This window comes from Sprattus sprattus (assembly GCF_963457725.1).
Source record: "Sprattus sprattus genome assembly, chromosome: 5".
Classification (NCBI taxonomy): domain Eukaryota; kingdom Metazoa; phylum Chordata; class Actinopteri; order Clupeiformes; family Clupeidae; genus Sprattus; species Sprattus sprattus.
In genome coordinates, this window is record NC_137924.1 from 23,284,137 (window position 1) to 23,301,047 (window position 16,911).

General features: G+C 43.4%; 1 protein-coding gene across 1 annotated transcript in view; it reads right to left on the minus strand.

Annotated features, from left to right (window-relative positions):
• Window positions 1-3,001: 3,001 nt before the first annotated feature.
• arhgap15 (Rho GTPase activating protein 15) overlaps window positions 3,002-16,911 on the minus strand; it is a gene marked incomplete at both ends in the record, with an annotated part of 41,625 nt that continues 27,715 nt past the window's right edge. The window contains 3 exons of the mRNA XM_080839715.1: window positions 3,002-3,185; window positions 9,638-9,743; window positions 16,226-16,360. Of these exons, the coding sequence (XP_080695841.1) occupies window positions 3,002-3,185; window positions 9,638-9,743; window positions 16,226-16,360 (425 nt within the window). The remainder of the gene's footprint in view (window positions 3,186-9,637; window positions 9,744-16,225; window positions 16,361-16,911) is intronic.

Consider the following 16,911-nt stretch of genomic DNA (forward strand, 5'->3'; position numbering starts at 1 on the left):
CTTTTATTTACTTGAGGGACAAACATGTTGTTTCACTGCACCATATCTAGATCACATAGCTCGTTATAAAACAGTGATCATCCCTCTTCGAACTCCTGCACTCCCCTGTGTTATATGGTTCCCACCCAAAAGTGTCAAGAAACAAGGTCCCAAATACATCTCGACTTTCAGCCCATGTGAAAATAGGACTGATAAGTGTGGTATATTTCCTGTGATTTTATGGTTCCAAGTTTAAGTTAGCACCGAAGAGGTGGTTTCTACGACCATCTCATCCACCGACAAAGACAGCCAATGGCACCCCATCAGGTCTAAGGCCCCCTTTACCAACTCTTGGCGCTCGAAATGGTATGAATAGAAATGGGACAGCCCGTTGAGACATATCACGTTTATGTTTTCCGTGTTTTTTTATTTTTTTTTATTCTTCCTGGCTTCCCTTAGTAACCACTTGTTTCACATCACAATGCATTGAACTGTGGGTAATTCCCTCAGGCAAAGTCTGCAGAAATGTGGACTTAAGGAAAGTGTGCATAAATCGCTAAAAGTATCTGCGTTCATACACTTGATGATTTGACGGAGGGGCAGCCCCAAGCACCTCACAGATTTAGCGGGAATGCACCTCAAAGTCCTCGACTCCACGAGGGTGGACATTGGTATTGGGCCCATGACACAAACCTTCAGGCTAAGTTTACACCACTACTCTCTACACAACCTGCAGCAAACCAAACTCGCCATTCGTTTTTCTTATTTCCTGCCCTCTGTTGTAGAGGGTAGCGGTTCGGAGTCGTTTAAGTGAGAAATTGTGCTCAGACAATTCTTGGTTCCTGATAGCTCGTAAACCAAAGATTAATACGACAGACTTGCACGAGGGGAGAAACAGACCAGTTCTTTTGAGCCGAACAGTGCATGACTGCATTAATTGTGGGCAACCATGTACATGACATGTTTTATTGATGTTGACAGACGTTTGATATGGGCCCTGTGATTGTGATTAGACTACACAGTGTGCCTCTCTCTGCAGCATGGGTTTCAGGAGTGGCTCCATAAATTCTAGTCTGATGGGAGGGCCCTAATAGAGGCAGCTTAATAGAAAATAATTAGTTTTTCCTGCCATGTTTGTGTGCATGTGTGTGTGGAGCTAAAGTGGAGGCAATAGAAGATTGTTGTAGATGCTCGTTGGTACACACTAGCAAAGGCTGGGAACATGTGTGCACTTCTTCTAAATACAGATTGTGCAGTTCTGGGCTTGGATTGAGAATACAGTGGGAATTATGAAGTAATGTAGTTTCTTTCAAAGTACCTCTCATCCAAGGCCTCAGCCTTCATTCTGGGAAAAAAGAAAAAAAGAAGAAATTATTCAAAGAAGATGACGACAGGAGCCACCCTTCCTGGCTGTTTGTTACATCCATTTGCAACGACATTAATATATTTACAAGAGCACAAACGATCCACAGACTGACTTAACTGGCTTTTAAAAAGAGAAATATTTTTAGGTCTACTTATTCATACACAGAATTGGGCTTATAATGCAATTCTAACAGTCAATTAGCCAAAATCCCCCTAATGACTTCACGATAAGACTTTGGTCCATCCAAGCACAACAGATTCATTATTCAAGAGTACATTTGAAGGGGGAAATCCAGTCTGATCTGTTGTTATTAGCCACTGCCTATCGGTCATGCACACCATGCTTCTCTTCCTCCTCGTTTGTGACCTCGTCTTCTATTTTCTTCAGTGTAAATACTCCACAGCAATGACCTACAGCCTGATGCTTCACAGACTGTTTTCAATGTATCAATGAAAGAAGCAGTTAAACAGTGGAGATCTTTCTTGTTGGCATAAGGCATATATGGTGTAGTTCGGACTGCATATCAAATGCACTGATCAGAGAGTACATCTGTGTTCAGTACATCTCTGGCAATTGTTCAATCACATAAGGTGTGTTAATTAAGTGTTGAAAAATTATATCCAGCCAATGATGAAGCTCCTCACAACATCAAGATGAGGCAGATTATTCTTTATTTACTGTTGACATTTTTTTTCCAAACAGCTACAAAAAGGCACTTTTGAAAAATATTGAAACAAATATATTGAATTACATTCATATATTCATCAGATGTGTTTATTTAGACTTCAGCCATGTACCAAAAGAAACACAGCTTATGGATAACTATCCTTTGCCACACTACTGTACCAGCAGGTAGATTGGAGAGATCATGACTAATGTGCGTTATGTAAAGAAACTTTATTGCTGAGATCTTCTCAGTGCTGGTATCCCACTATATCACATATAACACATCAAATTAAACAAGTTTTCTTACTTGCTCACATTAAACAGATGTTACAATAAGTGATACAAACATAAGTCATTGTTATACTCCACAATGCATAACTCATAAAGCAATACAAATGTGCTAATAACACAAATGTATAACATGAATATTGTACGAATGTTCATAGTTAAATTCATTATTATTCTTTTATGTAGTCCTTCTTTCATAGAACTACTAAACTGAGCACAGGAAATACAACTGAATTGATTTGTAATATAAAACGACGCCTGAGCAGTACAGAAGTGTTACATAGACTCTGTTAAGGATGCAAATAGTCATGTGTGTGAAAATACAAGGATGAAAATATTTTAAACTAGCTGGACATTGCTTTTTTGTTTTTGTTGAATAACATTTCAGTGGCTGATTTAAATCTGTATCATACTATGAAATGAATGTGAGGCCAAATTATTGTCAGAAACAGCTGAAAATATTCTCTTTCAAACTCATATATATATACACGGCATAAATATATACAATACACACTTTGAAACTTCATTCAGTCATATATACCTTGTGTGAAAAGGCACTCAACATGGTTATCAGGTTACTCTGGATAGCTTCCTTTCACATATAGTCTCTGGTCAGTGTTCATACCAATATGAATTAATTCAAAATGAATACAAAAATCATATCCCCCACTCCTGTTCGACCATTCTGTACTTTTTTTTTTTTTAAATGTCCTCTGTTTCAAAGATGTCCCGGCTCTCGATAAGAATGTACTCTATGATTTGATTCTGGTACACCATGTTGAATGCCATGTTTCCTCCGTCATTCTCTGGCCACATAAGAGTTGGACCAAACACAATACTGATGCCTTGTGTTGACATGCGGTTCTTTAAGGAATGACAGAGAAGTCTGAAAAGAAAACAAAAGAGAAAAACAAAGTGATCAATAAGAGGAGCTTGTAATGTATTCACGTGGGCAAATCCTGCATCACTTTGGCTAATCTAAGTTGAAACTGCCTTTTTAGATTTTAAAGATTTTAGAGTTAAACTTGCATTTTGCAGAAGAAGTCACGTGGCTTCTTAAGCCCTACTGCTGTCATAAGCACCTGTGGTGTTACCTATAGCTCAGGTTTAGGTTGATTTAAGTTGCTGAGTCTCATAACTGCCATAACTGAAAGATTAAATCGATAACACCCTCAGAATTAGACCGCTATTATATTACGATCAATATTATTACATACACAGATGTCAGGCTTGTTGGCTATGCATGTCTACCTGTGTATGCCTAACATTAAATTTAAGGATCCAAAAATGTGTAGGATTACGTTTACGTAGCCTAATATTTTTTTTAATTTTCTAAAGAATAGATGATAGATAACCAAATAAATAAGCTTTTTCTTTATTAGTTTAAGATAAAAATCTTACATTTGTTTAATTATTGCACCTTTTAATAGTAACATATTGATATTTGTGCAGATATAACTTCATTATTGATACCATTAAGTGCCATTCTTGTACCATTGTACAGTCCGAATATAGTAGAATATCGTTTCAACACTGCTTAACTGCATAACAGCTGAACCCTTTTTTTTTTTTTTTTAAGCAATAACGTACAACATAGCACAACTCCTGAACTGTGAGTGTGGTTTTGAGTGGCATCTATTAGTAGAAATTGGCCTCTTCCACGGAGTATGCCATGTTGCACCGCTATGTTTCTACAAAAGCCCATAACAGACAAACCAAAACACTGGCTCGAGATAGGGATTTTCGCATATGGGATTTGAAGGGCACCATAGGTTATTCAGCTGGTTGCAATTCAGCAACCTCACCACTAGATGCCACATAAAACTATACACTGTGCCTTTAAGTAGTACAATTCTAACGTGCAGCTAAGCTAGCAAAAAGCTAACTGACAGAGCAACTGCCCTGAAATGTCTTACCACAAGCAGCAAAACATTGGCATTCATTTTAAGCACATATCTTCCACACAGTCCTAGAAAGATTTACATGTTTTTTTTTCTTCTCTGTAATTTTATGTTGCAAAAAGGCAAGCCTTTTGTAACACCATAAGTCATCTGTAAGGCGGAGGGAGGGCAGAGTGTACAGAGTGTATTTGAGGACTCGCGCCTGGTTTCTTGCGGCACAGTCATCCTCCCTGAGCTGAGGTTTTGGCTCACACACAGACACAATCAATACAGGGGTGACCTGGCTCGTGGACTTCCAGGCCTGCCTGACGCACTGGAGAGTGGAGGTTGGAGAGGTGATGGAAGAACTGTGGCAGAAGGCTCAGCTCCAAGCTTCCAGTGGAACACGGCCTAAAAGCTCTGAGGTAGGATGAGCACAATCACTCGCACAAACCCTCTGCTTTACAGTGAAGAGTGTCTTCAAAAAAGAATTAGGGGGCCAATACTGTGTTTGTGTGTGTGTGTGTGTGTGTGTGTGTGTGTGTGGGTGTGTGTGTGTGTTTTACATTTACAGATAAGTTGAGACAAGTTGTGTTGTTGTTGACATAGAAACTAGATAGAGTGGACACACCAAACAAGAAAGAGGAGCAGAGTTTTTCTGCAAACTTGGCGGCAAAGCATGCGTACACAAAGATTCTGGGTTAATAACATGATTGCTGTGCGAAATACAATGCAAATGTAGACATATAACAATGAAGAAATGCAAATATCGAGAATGTCCTGCTTGAAAAAAAAAAGCCACATGTTTATTGTTTTATTACATAACCTTAAGCTCTACAGTACCTGCTCCCCCCCCCCCCCCCCCCCAAAACAAATGTGTCACTCTTCCTGAAAAATTAGTGTGTGGGAAACAGATGCCTAAATAGGATGCCTAAATAGGACTGGTTATAAGTTAACGACTTCCCAGCATGGGGCGCAGCTACAGGTGGGGACGTCTATTACAGGAAGTTTGTTAATCAGGGCCCATTAATCAGGCCTATCAAAGGCTTGTTAGGGCACATTAAAGACTGTTTGAGGAAGTTACCGGTCACATGTGCCCTCCTTGGGCCTGAGCTAGCACTGTACTGTGAGGCAGAAGAAAGGGTGACTTAAAAAAGACTTTGATCATGAACCTGAGCTACATCAGACATCAGATTCTTGCCGTATGAATGTGCACCCTTCGAGAGATGAATCAGGTTGGGAATCGCCATTTGAGGCTTGTGTAATCAAAGCGGTGCGATTTAAAAGGCTGTTACATCCAACAAGTGCTCACAATAATTCTCCATTAATGTGTGTAATTAACCCCAGCCCCGTCGTATTCCCCTGTACATCACTGCTGGGGCACTTGTCCTGCCATCAGCATTTTAAGTTAATTAGAACACTCTGATGTAAGGATCTGGGCTGTCACTGCTAATGGTCCACTAATGATCTAGTGTAAGGTGATTCAATTTCCAAATTGACGTGAGTTGCCATAAACAAGGCATTTGGCCCACGCATCTTAATTGCAACTTCACTTCTGCACAAAATATTGCCACTTCCCTTTACGCTAGACGCAGCAGAAATTGTCCACAACACCAATGATTACCATGATAATGAGGCTAATAGCGAAACCTAATAGTATTACTTTTACAGTGCATTTTGTGCACGTGTTCTTGACCATCATGGAAAGGGTTTAAACAGGAAATAATTCTCCTTCCCCCTCCCCTTTTTAAGTACAGCAATTAAAAATGATGAATGACCAAAAGAAAGAGCATCTGTGAATGAATTGTATACCGTATAAAACATGCACCATAGAGGCAAATAAAGTGTGTTGTGTCTGTCTGAGTGGACTTTAAACATCTGTATTTGAACAAAGCCATAAAAGGTCAATGGCACTTTAGATCCGGCACAATTTGCCAGGATGGTGTCCCTAAATACCTGTTGTGTTCTTGTTCCTTCCTCCTCATTCCTTGTCAGTCCGCTGGTAATCTAAAAGGTGATGACAACCATTGTACTTTTACACATTTACATGTGTGAACAATGGTGCAATAATAACTGAGGGACACCGAGGGATGTTTCGTGCCCTCCTCAAAGCACGAGCCAATGGTGCATTTAGGTAGTCCGCACATTACAGCATTATCAGTTCGCTAGCAGCCTGTGGTTTGTGTGCGCGAGCGCTTCGCCAGTGGCCAGCTTAACCGGCAGTGACCGCACCACGCTCGGTTGCATCTGACAAATCATTGATAGCCCCAACGTAAGCTGACATGTGCGGGCTCAAGATGCCAGTGGTCATTAATTAGCATCTCATTTCCAAGCGGGGGTATGACAGGAAGTGGAGGATGGTGCACTATGCTGTCCTCCCCCGCCTGGCAGGCCTGTGCTAATTGGGTCAGGCTCGCCGGCTCCTTGAGGATCATGGGACGAATAATAAATTGAGGTAGGAAAAAAAGAAAGGGGGGGAGTTGGGGGCGGGCTGTTAGAGGCATCGCTGTGAGGTCTGAACCGCGCCGATGCTCCTCGTGTTAATAGCGGCTGGCCCCGGCTGAACTGGGGGGATAATGCCCACTGATAAACTAACCGCGCGGGTGTTTGTGTAACCCCCCACCCCCCCATGCAGGAAGTGGCACTGTGCAGAGAGGAAACCTGCTGTCTAAATGTGAGCCAATGAGGAAAGGGCTTCGCCTAGCGGAGGAAGAGCTCTAACGACGAGCATGTGGATGTGCACTCACGTGCTTCTCAGCTCATCCACACGACTCGCGCTAAGCGTATTCAAGACAAACACATCTCTCTTTATATCTACACATCTTTCTTGCAAATGGTGCTTTCATACAGGCTAATGTTCTGCTGCTCTGCACTCTGTGACACCTAAGGATCATTTTCCACAACAGTGTGTGCATGAGGCCATAACTACGAACAGATTTGCCACACAGCTAAGGTGCATGATTAAAACTGACTATAAATCAGAGAGGGAAAGAACAGGGAGGACACCAGGCCAGGAGACAGGAGTGCATTTTCGATGACTGCTCCCTTGGCTCTGTCCGTGATCAGCTCGCCTCGCCGCAGAGGGTTTTCGCTGCAAAAGGTTTCTTTTCCAGCACGCGGTGAGCGAACCTTGAATTAACGGCAGAAAAACAGACCTCGCAAGCTCCTTTAAAGCCCTTGTGGTAAATGGGAAATATGAGCATCAGTGACAAAAACACCCACAAGAAGAAGCATAAATAGAATGGGTAAGCGAAGGTACGCTTGAGAAAATCTGGTTTCCTTGACCACATCATCACAATGCGAGTACACAACTGGTTATTGAATCCAGGCTCGGTGGACGCGGGGTGGGGAAGAAACGAGAGAAAGAGAAAAAACGAGCGCGCACGGGTACAACGAAAGACCACAACAAAGCGCTCAAAACTTCCCAGACTCCTACGCCACTCCCAGTGCAGCCAAAACCAGAATGAAAATATAACCCCCAAGGAAAATGGGACACTAAAACACACTTCCCCTCTTTGGTATGAATGCCACAGTTTGAGCGAGGAATGAACACACACACACACACGCACACTGAGAGACAAACACACAGGCAAAGTGACAAACAATTGCCTATTCTTGATTTGAACATCCTGCTCTGCAGAGCCTGAGAGGAGTGGAGTTTTCTTCCTGAGACCAGAAAACCACATGAAAGACTTAGGTGCTGAAGCCCAATTCAGGTTTTTTTTTTGTTTGTATGTGTGTGTGTGTTCTTGTCAAAGTACAAAATATTACCAGACTAGCTGTGACTATGAATTTAGTTCAGTGACAAACAATATGTTAGGGAATTCTCCCCTCATAGTGAACAATGAAACTTCACCTCACCATTTGGTCTGAATGATCTATCTTATCCTAAGAACCCCAATTACAGAGAGAGTGAGATGGAGAGAGAGAGAGGGAAAGAGAGAGGGAGAGGGAGATGGGAACGAGAGTGAGAGTTAAGTACAATTGAAGAAAACAATGTGACACAGAAAAACTAAGACGTGTAATAAGAGTGAGAAGCATAAAGCTGAATGTAAATGGGACCACATCAAGTGGGCATGGGAGTGGCTCCCGCAAACGCAGTGCCTGGCCCTCCAAACCTGGGCTCCGTGCCCTTATTATTCTACCAGCAGAAAGGGAGAGTGCTATGAGCACAGACTCTGTGGCACTGCCGGGATTTACGTTGTCCCCACAAGTCGTAGAAAAGCTCTGGGAAAGGAGCATGTCCTCAAGTTTATCTGTTTCGCTCATTAAACGGAGAACGTGACTGGTGTTAGGCACGCCTACTGCACTTGGGTCATTTAGACTGAAATCATTTAGAAGACCGAGTGACTGACTAAGTCTGCTTTGGCTTGTAAAAGAAATCTGGTGAGGCCTTGAATAGATTTTATCATCAGTATTGTTTGTGTGTGTGTGCGTGTCTGTGTGTGTGTGTGTAGTCAGTTGGTCGATGACAGAACAATACATTTACATCAATATGCACCTACAAAAAAATGCAGGACAGTGATTTCCCCGTACGAATATATCAGCACACCATCATTGTTAGCCCGGCTTGGGCTGCATCCCAACCCTGGTGAAGATGGGTGGGACCTGGCATATGAAACCAAACAGACTTCAGCTCAAGAGCCAAAGGGCATGTTCCATCAGGGGAGGGGAGGGAGGGAGGGGGGGTTGCTCATCAATCTGAGATGAGTCTTTTGGCCCCCCTGGCAGGGCGGTAAATGCACGTAAGGGTAAAACGGGATGGAACACCCCTCCTGGGAGATGGAGTTAGCCATATGGCCCAGTGGGCTCTGCCAGCATGGCCATCATGGTCTCGTGTCCTCACAGCCTCTCCTCTCCGCCCTGTGCTGTGCGGCGTGGAAGAGAAGCAAATTCTAGGAGCGAAGTCGCGTGCTTAGCAGGCTTTCCACTTGCCATCTGGGGTAACATTGTTCATATTTTCATCGGAAAGTCTGTAGTATTTTACTCGTCAAACCGTTAGTTATTACCTGCTAACTGCCTGTGGTCTGTGCGTCACATTTCTGTAGGTGTGCTTGCATGCCTGCTAGCTGAAAATAGCATGACTTCACAGATATCTAAACATAAATATAGTGGTATGGCCTTAAAAAACGTCATGGCCGACTCGCGTCACTTTGATGGCCACCCAACTGATTTACCGGGGGCTCATGAAGGGGAACTTAGAAAGCCCTTTAACACACTCAGCACTCCTGCCCACCCACAGCACTGAACAACACACTTTACACACTCGCCGGTGGTCCCTTCGTGGACATTTGAGAGCTTTGAACAGCTGCTGTAATGGTTTCTCGTTAAACCTGTAAAAGACTGAACCACTGCTTTGAAATAAAACCTCATCAATAAATATGGAAAAAAACATCAAGGTGCATTCTCTTATAATACCATCAGGAGGTTGCACTGATAACAGACAACGGTGTCTTACGTTTGCAGATGTCTAAATAAGAGCTTCATGGTGTTGTGATTTGGCTTGGGGAGTTGATGGACCAGTTTCTTCACGACTTGAACCTTCTGTCTTGGGTCCTTATTTTCTGTATGGGAAAGAGTTGAGAGCATCTTCAATATTCAGTCCCAACTACAGGGACACACAGAAATGTATTGCAGGCACCATATTGTATTATTTTTCCAAGTGTTTTATTGCATCCACATGCACAAGTTCTTTATGACTGCAAAACTTTGCCATAGAGCACAATGAGGTACAATGAGGGTAATAACACCGTTTTTTTTCAGAGCAAAACCAAACCAGTGTGTGGGTACTGTATGCGTGTCTGAGCATGTGTGCTCAGAAAGGGGGCTGGGTGCTTATGCAGTATACTATGACCAGTGCACAGCACAAGAGTGGGTTCATTCACAGTGCTTCCTGCATGCAGCCTTCTGCCCGGCCCTCCGGATCTAACTCCGGCACAGTCTGAACGAACGAGGCAGACCGACGCTTGGGTCTGTGGTGATTTTTTTCTAGGGCCTCTCTACATCAGAGAGCACCGTGACATAATGACGACTAATAGTGGGATCCCATTAGAGGCTGTTAGGTTGTAACTGGAGACCCTGATCGTTGACCCCAGGCTCGTAAGCTCCCTCTGCTCCAGTACCAGGCCTTGAGACGACCCCCCCCCCCCCCCCCCTTCCCAAGACATGGGATGCCCTCTGACTCAAAGGGAAACCCCAGAGAAACCATCTTGTCCATAATCTTCTTTTTTTTCTTCCTCTGCTAATGGACCCATGTGACCTCTGACCCTGAGCGATGTGTTCCATTCATCACGGACTGCCATGGCTCTGCATTTGTCCGTTATATCAGTATCAGTGAGGAAAAGCAAACTCAAATGTTTGTTCAAGAAGATGAAGGAAATTCAAATGTTTAGTTCAAGAGATGACAGGCAGCTAAACTTCCCATTTATCAAACATTTAGCAGAAGCATTTATTTCTACCAGCTGCCAGTAGTTGGTGTTGTAGGGTTCCATATTTTTATGGCCGCAAAATACAAATATTTTCATTTTACTTTGAAGGCAGGATCTCCTCATTCTGATGCTTCAGATGTTAGTAACATATTGCCATTTGGGTAAAGATAGGCAGCTTCTGATAATTCCACTGACAACAAAACATTTGGTTAAAATAGGTTTTCACTCGAGAGAAAAGATTCCACAGATGGTCTGTTTTTTAGCTATAACCGAGTCACAGTTTAATTGACGACAGATAATAGTCTCACTGAATCGAAGAAATTATATAAACAGGAAGCTCACGCCATTGTACAGATTTATTGCAACAAGCAACAAAAGCACAGCAGCAAAACTGCATCAGAATACAACTCTCTGCAGACTCTGCTCACTCATGTGCAGCTAAGCACTACTCCTATAGCAGGGCCCACACTTACAATAGTGATTCCTCCCTGCCTCCATTAGTATGGAATGAGGACAACATTGCTGAGTAGAAAAGTAGAGGAGCTCCTAGTCAACTGTACCAGTGAAGGAGGCCCCCTGGGTATGGTCGGAGCAGATGTCTGCGTGTACACACCGAGCTGGCATGGACGCGGGCAGCAGATGCCTGCCTCTACTGCCAGGTCTGCCAGTTGAGCACAGACGGTGAACACGTCCTGGGATTGAGCAGGAGCACGGGCCAAGGCCCTGACCTTCTGTTGTAGGTAAAGCCTGCTGCTTGATTGGTTTGGTCTGTTAACACTTCCTTGCTTTGTCATCATGGTCAATTAGACATGGTCTTTATTCCGGCAAAAAAAAAGGAGAAACACAAGGCCTGGAACAAAACATACGGCCCGTGCAATCTAACCTCTTTGCTGTTCCTGCGCTGTTAACTCATGACAGAACACGCTGCTCTGTGACCTGCACACTTCCCTTTTGTGACGGCCGATAACTTTTATCAACTGAGTCCTGCAAAACCTTGATAATGCTGGAGGATCCAACCATAGGCCCACGGTTATGCAAAGAGGCAAAGGCCCCTTACTTTCCCGGGGCTATAACAAATCAGTGGCAGTCTGCCTCTAAAATATTTAATCTGGTCATTACTGCTGGCATAAAGGACACCAATCACTAATTACTTAGCCGTTGGTAGCTAACATATTGGAGATGCCCCCTCATCCTCCATTTCTGACAGATGGCAGGGATGGAGTCATTAATATATAACAAGCCTCCATACTCATATTTAGATGTGCTGATTCACTGCAGCCCGATGCAGAGTGGGGTAGGGCAGGCTCTCAGAAAAATAGCATCAGTGAAAGGTCATTAGGTAGAAACCATCTGAAAGTTTACAAGGATCCAGATTTTTGAATCTTGTGTAGGAAAATCATTATCCATGTTATTCACAGCCCAGTCCTTTTTTTTGGTCACGACTATGAACATAACTGTGTACAATACAATACCGTACTGATTATTGGGAAAACGTCTCTAATCAATCTCAATCTTGCCATTTGGACCGTGAGCTCTCCGCGGTTGGAATGTCATTTGAGAAGAAAACGAAGCGTTCTGCACTCGAATCAGGCTTTTTTTTCATGCCCACATTGGTCCCAGGTTACAGCATTAGGCAGGATATTGTTAAACCAACAGGGACCTGAGTGATTTATGATGTTATGACAAGAGAGAATTACAGCATTTTAGAAATTTCCCAATAGAATCAATTTCAGGCACACAAATAAACATTTTTTTTTTCTTATCGTCCTTGGTGCCCAACTGCTAGAACCTAGCATTGCGACCCCCAAGGTCAGGGCCTCCAAGGTCAGGGTCATTCCCTGTGTGCCCAACCACTGACAAACAGAAATCTAATATGGTTTGAGATCAAACATCTGGAAAACAAACACATCAGAAAATGAAAATGCATATGAGCAAGTAAGTCAATGTTGAATCATTGGAAACTTTTAAGTACTCGCTTATAACTATAAAACACAGTAATCCTTAAGTGGGTTTCTGAAGGAATCTATATATCCTAATCAGCTAAATGCTCTCTGTAGTAAGTGAGCAGTCACAGGTTCTAAGACCATATTTGTGTCTGTAGACAAAGATGTAAATCTGTGGTATCAACAGCTTTACATTAAATTTAAAGAGATACCACAAATGTGATACGAAAAATGGCAAATGAAGTGATTCAACATGCAGTGGCAAATCCTGATCCAAACCAAAGCCTGCAACCTCCATGATTAAATGCTCATTACCAACGTTCAACCTGTATCCACAGCACAGCACTGGGTAAATCCGAAGGAGAATGATTCTGATGCAAGAGTACAAACTGACAGCATATTCTCCTACTCAAACGCTAGGACTGGAGTCTTGGAGTCAGCCTGTGCAGCAGCCTAAGGCATTGTTCAGGAGGGCTCAGAATGACCCACATTCGTACCGCGTCCCTTGTGTTGACAGAGTGAAATGATTATCTGTGTCCCACACTTGAGCTGGTGATTATTTGATACAGCATCCATAATCAGTGCAATTCCTTGCTGCCCTCTCCTACTGGCTCATGCAGTTGGCATCAGCATTGCAGCACATCTTACCCAACAAAAGCAACCGAACAAAAGAAACTTTGCAGAATAAGATGTACGGTTTGACATGCAAACAAAGGTTTTATGTGAACATCGGTTGACTGTATGCATCTGTGTTGAAGGAGGCAATGATCCCTTGCCTTGCGTATGCAGGATATGCATGCAGCAGCTCCTAAAATGCAGTGGATATAATCCAATTACAAACACTGGAGTCTACTTTGCTCAAATAAAGCTTACTGCACAACCTGATCTGCAGGCTTAGTCTGCTGGCTTCCTTAAACCCCATCAAGGCAAATATTAGCACAGTGCAAATAGTCCTGCAGGTTATGATTAAGATTTTAAATGTATCCCAATTGTATGCTTTTGGTTAATGAATAACAAAGTCTTAGAGGATCATGGCTGTAATATATTAAACATGAAAAGCTTCTTGATGAAATATAGAAACTGGATGTATTTTTGCATTTCAAAAGCTTTCTGCGGACAGCAAAGCTTGCATGCCAATGAAGCTATGACAGAGTTGAGTTGAAAGAGTTATGAGAGGGTACGATATTAAGAAATTTTACAATATTATCACTGAATACTTTAGCAGCGTAATATAAAATATATTATTGCCAGCTAAAAACTGGCCTGTATTTTGTATTGTCATTACCACTGTCATTACAAATGAAGGCATTAACTGACTTATCACTTAAAATATTAACTATTATGCTTTCGAGCTATTCATCCTGCTAGTGGGCAGCTAACTATGTGGTAAAACTCGCAGTACTGTAGTCTGTGCGGCCGTGACAGCCTGGATAAAATGGACAAGGTTGAGCCTGATAGGGAGACAGGTGGCTGAAGGGTCCCAGTCTGATTTGAAGGCTCCATGAATAATAGATGGGAGTCCAGATGAGCCAAGAGCCAGCGCAGACACAGCTGCTCCCCTTACACCTTCCAAAAACCCCTCCACTGCTGAGCGGGGGGCAGGCACTGGCCCCTTCCTGATCCCCACCTGAGCTTCTCTGGGTAAACGCTTGGTGTAAGGAGGGGAGAATTAGGAGAGCCAGGTGAGGGGGAAAGGAAATTGGGAAAGGGATAAGATTCATATGACAGCTTTCAAAAAATGAAAAAAGAGTTCCAAATGCTTGGAATTGTTGGGATTGTAGTTCTCTGATTCGTGTTTATGCCGGAAAATGGCAGTGGATTAAAATTGTTAGCATGGCATGGATTCGTATGTAGCTTTTCTCTGCTTCCCTATCTAAAGGTTCTCATCAGGCCATCCAGAGAGCATGAGGGGCTTTGGATATGTAACAGACAGCGCTTTGCATGACTATAAAAACATCAGTGCGCACACACACACACACGCACACACACTCTCCCAGTCCCCAGAGGAGAGAGCCTACAATTAGTGATGTGCTAATGTGCTGTTGTCCTAATCAGACCCCCTCCTGTCCAGTCAGGCAGTCCCCCGGTCCCTCGGCTAATGCCACCACATCAAAAGGGCAGCCAGGATGAGCCGTGTGACTCTAATAGCGCTGATCCCCACAGTGCTGCCACTACACACTCAGGGCCGCCATCTTAAATAGGCAATGATGGATGAACAGGGGTTGTTGTGTCCAAGTGTGAGTGCACATGGGAGAGATACTAATGAAGGCTTTCATAGAGCAAAGATTGACGTGAGCTCATTGGCTCGCCTTCCAATATCTGTGTAACTTTGAACTAAATGTGTTTTTTTTTTTCACCTGATTCCTAACGGCTCAACCTGGGAAATGGGGAGAGCCAAAGAACAGGAAATGTGTTTGAAGTTCTCGAGTAAGATTTCTCTTACCTGAATGCCATAAACTCACAAAGAACTCTATGCAAGCGCTACCGCCGCCAGCGCTGAGAGCTTTCATAGGGGCTGTCAATGTTTCCCTTTCTGGTGCTCTCTTTCTAACTGCTGTTTATCGTCATGGGTCTATATTTATTCTCCTCCCCCAAGCTTTCTTTAGCTCAATTCCAGTGGAACATGTTGCAGGTTGGGCTAATTATACCTCCTGCTAAGAGGGGCTCCTTGCAGTACTAATTAGTTGTCTAAACGTTATCTGAAAGTGATCAGCCTTGTAGACTTGGCTGATTTACTGGGTGGAAGCACCTTGCAGGCCAGTGGGTATTCTGGCCTACATTTGGAGCATGTAAATATTTATTGCCAAATTATAGCACCACCTTGGGATTGCGTCTTCCTGTCTCCCATGTACCCAGATCCTTGGATAAAAGTAGGTGGCAGTATTGCCAGTATATACGGGTGGGGTATTGCTATTCAATTCAATAGCATTGTTTCATCACAGAAATGTAAAATGTGATATTTTTCTCCCAATAAAAGGTATTGCTTATTACAACACAACATGGTTTGTTCATATATATAGATATCTTTGTTCTTTCCTTCTCTTCCTACATGTGCCATATGAAGGTCTTTCTACGGTGGTGTTATGTTACTCTTCAGGGGCTCCCTGTATGCCACCTGAGTGCTTGGGGGTGGGAGACAGATGGAGCCGGGGGCGTGCCACCGCCGCCGTGAGCGCTTGGCCTTTGACGGAGGGGTGTGCCAGCGAAGAGCCACCACGGTGTCAATCAGCCAGCTAACACGGCTAGGGATCGGTCTTGGCTCGTCTCGGTGACAGAGAAGGTGGACGTTCAGCAGTGAGTCTGTTTTGGTGACAGCTTCTGTCTGGACTGCAGGCCGTGGCTGTGCCCTCTGAGAAATTCCCCCACTCCCCAGGCAGTGGGTTTTAAAGGGGGTGGGGTCAGGGTGGGTGGGGGTGGAGTGAGGGGTAGCAATGCCTTCCTATTGAACAGCGACCTCTTTTGGATGATCTACTTTTCCCCCCCCTCAGACTTAACGTAATGAACCCTATCAATGCCTCAGAATGACACAAGAAGAAATTATAGCTTTCAACAGCAGCGCATGTAGTAGGGAGTGAGAACATCCTGACGACGAGCAATGAGAAAACATCTTAATAATTTATAATTCACAAGCACAGTCTTTGTACGTTCAACAGCATCAGGTCATGGTATACTCACTTATAGCCTCAACAAACTGCTCAAAGAAGCGGAAAGGAAACAAGGGCTCAGGCAATTCCCGGAAAAACAGCTTGAGTGCTCCTGTGATGACATGGATATCTTCCCACTGGCTGTCACCCAAGTTCAGCTCCTCCTCTGGGAAATAGAACAGAAAAACATGACAACGTGTACTACAGAATCAGTGAAAGGTGGTTGTCATGACAGTGTTTTACATAGAATATCATGAACAGTAGACAATGAAACATTCAAACAGGTGCGGCTGCGATGGATCCCATTTGTTTGTGTCACGTTCTATACGCTATGGATAGACACTGTTTTTTTCCTGATCAGCAATGATCAACAATGTTAGTAGGTGTTTCTAAATGACCCTTGAAAAGTGCAAAACAAAAACATATAATTTCATGTAGGACTACCTATAACAGCCACTACAAAATAACTGACTTTGTTTTTACTTCAGATCCTCTGTGTAATGTCCCACTTCAAGGTACCCTCTCCCTAGACAAACCATCAGGCTAAGTGGTTTTCTGGTTCGCACAGAATACTAATGTAAAAATTGCTTCACAGAGACCAGACCTCTCCCTAACCTGCTTTAGCCACATCTACCCAGCCTGCTCCTGGAGACAAAGACCAGGAATCCATTCAATTAGCCCCATCCACTCCAGAGTGTACACTTGCCACTTCACAGC